This window comes from Oncorhynchus mykiss, chromosome 26, assembly GCF_057628025.1.
Source record: "Oncorhynchus mykiss isolate SJ-2025 chromosome 26, ASM5762802v1, whole genome shotgun sequence".
Classification (NCBI taxonomy): Eukaryota; Metazoa; Chordata; class Actinopteri; order Salmoniformes; family Salmonidae; genus Oncorhynchus; species Oncorhynchus mykiss.
Window position 1 is genome coordinate 37327501 of NC_143047.1, and position 6238 is coordinate 37333738.

The 6238-nt window shown below is 46.3% G+C and overlaps 1 protein-coding gene across 3 annotated transcripts in view; it reads left to right on the plus strand.

Moving 5' to 3' along the window:
• Window positions 1–3237, plus strand: part of LOC118936274 (Wilms tumor protein homolog) — an 18191-nt gene extending 14954 nt beyond the window's left edge. The window contains exons 5-9 of one of the 3 annotated variants that reach the window (XM_090222918.1): window positions 300–408; window positions 596–743; window positions 855–944; window positions 1181–1273; window positions 2160–3237. In XM_090222918.1, the coding sequence (XP_090079044.1) occupies window positions 300–408; window positions 596–743; window positions 855–944; window positions 1181–1273; window positions 2160–2281 (562 nt within the window). In that variant the 3' untranslated portion in view covers window positions 2282–3237. Of the gene's footprint in view, window positions 1–75; window positions 214–299; window positions 409–595; window positions 744–854; window positions 945–1180; window positions 1274–2159 lie in introns of those variants that run through there. The other 2 variants (XM_090222919.1, XM_090222920.1) reach the window with 2 other exon arrangements.
• The last annotated feature ends 3001 nt before the right edge of the window (window positions 3238–6238 follow it).

Consider the following 6238-nt stretch of genomic DNA (forward strand, 5'->3'; position numbering starts at 1 on the left):
TCTCTCGCTCTCACTGTCTCTCCCTCTTTCTCTCTCACTTCTCTCTCTTCCCCATTTTTACAACCCCTCACCAAGACCAACACAGGAGTAGGAACTGATATGTCCCTGAACAGAGGACAGGCTGAAGGTGTGAGGATAACAGATAGAAGCATCCCTCTCTGACCCTTGTCCACCACCCTCCCTCTCACTCCAACAGGATTAACTGGAAGAAGTGTGACATCACTGACTGTTAGAGTAGCATCTTGTTGTCATGGTACTGCACTGTGCTCACCCCAGCCTCACCTCTGCTGCCCTTACAGTCATGGGACAGGACATGAGAGTGACCCCACGGCCCCCCCTCCTCCGGTGGTCCTCAGCTGTAGTGCCCAGTACCACATCCACACACACGGCCTCTACAGAGGACTACAGGTCAGGGTCCGACACGCATAAACACTCATGCACGCGCACACACACACTCACCTACTCTCTCACCTACTCTCTCTCTCTCTCTCTCTCTCTCTCTCTCTCTTTACCTCTCTCTCTCTATCTCTCTCTCTCTCTCTCGCTCTCTCTCTTTATCTCTCTCTCTCTCTCGCTCTCTCTCTTTCTCTCTCAGGATGTGAGGCGGGTGCCTGGTATCACACCGTCTGTGGTAAGGTCATCAGAGACCAATGAGAAGCGTCCGTTTGTGTGTGCCTACCCCGGCTGCAATAAGAGATACTTCAAACTTTCCCACCTGCAGATGCATGGCAGGAAACACACGGGTCAGTACACCCCATATAGACAACATACAGACAACAGTCATTTGCTTTACACTGGCCTGGTGGTTGTGATAATGAGGATGATGATGGTGGTGATGATGATTATGGTTGCAGGAGAAAAGCCGTATCAGTGTGACTTCACAGACTGTGGACGGAGATTCTCCAGATCAGATCAACTGAAGAGACACCAACGCAGACACACAGGTCAGAACTCTCTGTCTCTCAGCTTCTCTCTCTCTCTCTCTCTCTCTCTCTCTCTCTCTCTGTCTCTCAGCTTCTCTCTCTCTCTCTCTCTCTCTCTGTCTCTCAGCTTCTCTCTCTCTCTCTCTCTCTCTCTCTCTCTCTCTCTCCAACTCTTCTCTCTTTACCTAGAGTTTAAAAATAATCTTTATAAACTCTTAACCCCCCCCCCCCCCCTTTCTCCACCTCTCTCTGTGTAGGAGTGAAACCATTCCAGTGTGAGACGTGTCAGAGAAAGTTTTCACGGTCAGACCATCTTAAGACACACACTCGGACACATACAGGTAAAACAAGTGCGTATACCTTTATTTTCTACCTATTCCTCTGCTTTTCTACTGTGTTAATTATCCTGGTCACTACACTGCTTCTATGATGTGGACCCCAGGAAGAGTAGCTGCTGTGGTAGCTCCATCTAATGTGGATCCTAATGAAATTCAACTAATTAAATAGCCAGTAGGCCTAATGATTACCTTAGTAACCATGCTAATGAGTGTATACAATTATGAAGCTTTTATTAATTGTAGATTTAAATAACAGATTCAATTTTTTTGTTATTGCTCAGCTCACCACTAAATCATCGCCACCACTGACAATCCTCTCTTCTCCCTTCTTGTTTCCCCCTCTCTTCTTCTCCTCTCCTCTCTTCTCATTTTCTCCCATATTCTCCTCTCCTCTCCTCTCCTCTCCTCTCCTCTCCTCTCCTCTCCTCTCCTCTCCTCTCCTCTCCTCTCCTTTTCTCCCATATTCTCCTCCTCTCTTCCTCCTCTCCTCTCTTCTCCTCCTCTCTCTTCTCCTCTCTCTTCTCCTCCTCTCTTCATCATCTCCTCTCTTCTCTTCTCTTCCCCTCTCTTTTCCTCTCCCCTATTCTACTCCTCTCTCCATCCTCTCCTCTTCTCCGCTCTTCTCCTCCTTTCTTCTCCTTCACCCCTCTCTTCTCTCCTCTCCTCTCTTCTCTCCTCTCCTCTCTTCTCCTTCTCTCCTCTCCTCTCTTCTCTCCTCTCATCTCTTCTCCTTCTCTCCTCTCCTCTCTTATCCTCCTCCTCCTCTCCTCTCTTCTCTTCTCTTCTCTTCTCTTCTCTTCTTTCCTCTCCTCTCCTCTCTTCTCCTTCTCTCCTCTCCTCTCTTATCCTCCTCCTCTCCTCTCCTCTCTTATCCTCTCCTCTCTTCTCCTCCTCTCAGGTGAGAAGCCCTTTACATGCCGCTGGTCCAGCTGTCAGAAGAAGTTTGCCAGGTCTGATGAGTTAGTTCGCCACCACAGCATGCACCAGAGGAACCTGATCAAATTACAGTCTGCCATCTGACCAGTACTAAACCGGTTTGGACTGGACTAGACTGGATTGGACCATACCAAACGCATAGCCATCTGAGCAACAATGATGACTGGACCTAAGCCCACCGAGTGCCATAAGTGGAAAGTACAACTCAAATATGGCCTCTATTGCTCCAACTAAAGAACATAGTTTCACCATGCACCCCTTTGGATAGAAGACGAACAGATCAATGCCACCTCAGATTTATGTCACATCAGCCAATGAATATCAACGGTTACTGTAGCTTCAACCCCTGATAACCCTGTACTAGGATTCCCTGTTTTTATTGTTATAAATCAAATAGTTGATATTTTTCTTATGTACACAACCAGCTTCATCCTGAGACATGATTAAGAATCTGCTGTCTGGGTGAGAAGAACATCAGTTGTTATTATTTTGTTGTTGTATTATAATTGCACTGGCTTTATGTTCATTTTTCTGCCATAAATGTTTTACTACAGATGTAGGATCTTAATTTGAGACGGTTTGCTACAGCAAGAAAATAATACGGCAGCAACAGGAAATGGGAATTATTATGTGGATTATAATTAATAGACATTTAAGTTGGGGTTGATATATTTTTTGTAAGGGAAAATCAAGTCTGAAATTTCAAATTGGAAATTATAAACTTCAGAAGCCTTTTAAAACCTCAAACAAGTTTGACATTTCCTGCATATCAAATTAAGATCCTAGACCTGTATGTACTGGAGCTAGACCATGTAAACTGGAGTTAGGAAACAGACAATGTCACTCTATGTCCAACGAGACAACGAGTAAAGCAGAAAATGATACTGTGATTGCTGGAGGAAATGTGTACATGTGTTTTATGTGCCTACAGTGTAAAATGTCACTTCCTTTGTGTATATATGACTCCTTGCTATCCTTTTTAAACAGTTGTTTTGTATTTTTGTACTGTTCAAATGTATTAAATGTTGATCTTTTGGTCAGTGTTGTTGTGTCGTTTTTTGGTATGTGGTGTTGTCTCATATTTCATATCAAGACATCTTACCCTTAGGAGGAGCCAAAGGGGTTCAGACTGAGATAACACAACCCCTCCGTGACCCGGACAAGGTGCAGGTCTCCCCCTCCTAAATCTCCCACACACATCTCCAAAACCAGGAACATATGGACCCCTATAAATTAGAAGAGAAACATGCATTCCTCTGGATGTACTTCAATATCACCCTTTCTTCTAGAGAGACATCTACACCATTGGCTAAGTCCCATCACCACATATAAACACCAAATCAAATTAAATCAAATTTTATTTGTCACATACACATGGTTAGCAGATGTTAATGCGAGTGTAGCGAAATGCTTGTGCTTCTAGTTCCGACAATGCAGTAATAACCAACAAGTAATCGAACTAACAATTCCAAAACTACTGTCTTATACACACAAGTGTAAGGGGATAAAGAATATGTACATAAAGATATATGAATGAGTGATGGTACAGAGCGGCATATGCAAGATACAGTAGATGGTATCGAGTACAGTATATACATATGAGATGAGTATGTAAACAAAGTGGCATAGTTAAAGTGGCTAGTGATACATGTATTACATAAAGATGCAGTAGATGATATAGAGTACAGTATATACGTATACATATGAGATTAATAATGTAGGGTATGTAAACATTATATTAGGTAGCATTGTTTAATAAAGTGGCTGGTGATTAGTGATAGTGATCATTTCCCATCAATTCCCATTATTAAAGTGGCTGGAGTTGAGTCAGTGTGTTGGCAGCAGCCACTCAATGTTGGTGGTGGCTGTTTAACAGTCTGATGGCCTTGAGATAGAAGCTGTTTTTCAGTCTCTCGGTCCCAGCTTTGATGCACCTGTACTGACCTCGCCTTCTGGATGATAGCGGGGTGAACAGGCAGTGGCTCGGGTGGTTGTTGTCCTTGATGATCTTTATGGCCTTCCTGTAACATCGGGTGGTGTAGGTGTCCTGGAGGGCAGGTAGTTTGCCCCCGGTGATGCGTTGTGCAGACCTCACTACCCTCTGGAGAGCCTTACGGTTGTGGGCGGAGCAGTTGCCGTACCAGGCGGTGATACAGCCCGCCAGGATGCTCTCGATTGTGCATCTGTAGAAGTTTGTGAGTGCTTTTGGTGACAAGCCACATTTCTTCAGCCTCCTGAGGTTGAAGAGGCGCTGCTGCGCCTTCTTCACGATGCTGTCTGTGTGGGTGGACCAATTCAGTTTGTCTGTGATGAGTATGCCGAGGAACTTAAAACTTGCTACCCTCTCCACTACTGTTCCATCGATGTGGATAGGGGGGTGTTCCCTCTGCTGTTTCCTGAAGTCCACAATCATCTCCTTAGTTTTGTTGACGTTGAGTGTGAGGTTATTTTCCTGACACCACACTCCGAGGGCCCTCACCTCCTCCCTGTAGGCCGTCTCGTCGTTGTTGGTAATCAAGCCTACCACTGTTGTGTCGTCCGCAAACTTGATGATTGAGTTGGAGGCGTGCGTGGCCACGCAGTCGTGGGTGAACAGGGAGTACAGGAGAGGGCTCAGAACGCACCCTTGTGGGGCCCCAGTGTTGAGGATCAGCGGGGTGGAGATGTTGTTGCCTACCCTCACCACCTGGGGGCGGCCCGTCAGGAAGTCCAGTACCCAGTTGCACAGGGCGGGGTCGAGACCCAGGGTCTCGAGCTTGATGACGAGCTTGGAGGGCACTATGGTGTTAAATGCCGAGCTGTAGTTGATGAACAGCATTCTCACATAGGTATTCCTCTTGTCCAGATGGGTTAGGGCGGTGTGCAGTGTGGTTGAGATTGCATCGTCTGTGGACCTATTTGGGCGGTAAGCAAATTGGAGTGGGTCTAGGGTGTCAGGTAGGGTGGAGGTGATATGGTCCTTGACTAGTCTCTCAAAGCACTTCATGATGACGGAAGTGAGTGCTACGGGGCGGTAGTCGTTTAGCTCAGTTACCTTAGCTTTCTTGGGAACAGGAACAATGGTGGCCCTCTTGAAGCATGTGGGAACAGCAGACTGGGATAGGGATTGATTGAATATGTCCGTAAACACACCAGCCAGCTGGTCTGCGCATGCTCTGAGGGCGCGGCTGTGGATAACGTCTGGGCCTGCAGCCTTGCGAGGGTTAACACGTTTAAATGTTTTACTCACCTCGGCTGCAGTGAAGGAGAGGCTGCATGTTTTGGTTGCAGGCCGTGTCAGTGGCACTGTATTGTCCTCAAAGCGGGCAAAAAAGTTATTTAGTCTGCCTGGGAGCAAGACATCCTGGTCCGTGACGGGGCTGGTTTTCTTTTTGTAATCCGTGATTGACTGTAGACCCTGCCACATACCTCTTGTGTCTGAGCCGTTGAATTGAGATTCTACTTTGTCTCTGTACTGACGCTTAGCTTGTTTGATTGCCTTGCGGAGGGAATAGCTACACTAGTATTCGGTCATGTTTCCGGTCACCTTGCCCTGATTAAAAGCAGTGGTTCGTGCTTTCAGTTTCACGTGAATGCTGCCATCAATCCACGGTTTCTGGTTTGGGAATGTTTTAATTGTTGCTATGGGAACGACATCTTCAACGCACGTTCTAATGAACTCGCACACCGAATCAGCGTATTCGTCAATGTTGTTGTCTGACGCAATACGAAACATATCCCAGTCCACGTGATGGAAGCAGTCATGGAGTGTGGAATCAGATTGGTCGGACCAGCGTTGAACAGACCTCAGCGTGGGAGCTTCTTGTTTTAGTTTCTGTCTGTAGGCAGGGATCAACAAAATGGAGTCGTGGTCAGCTTTTCCGAAAGTAGGGCGGGGCAGGGCCTTATATGCGTCGCGGAAGTTAGAATAGCAGTGATCCAAGGTTTTGCCAGCCCTGGTTGCGCAATCGATATGCTGATACAATTTAGGGAGTCTTGTTTTCAGATTAGCCTTGTTAAAATCCCCAGCTACAATGAATGCAGCCTCAGGATGTATGGATT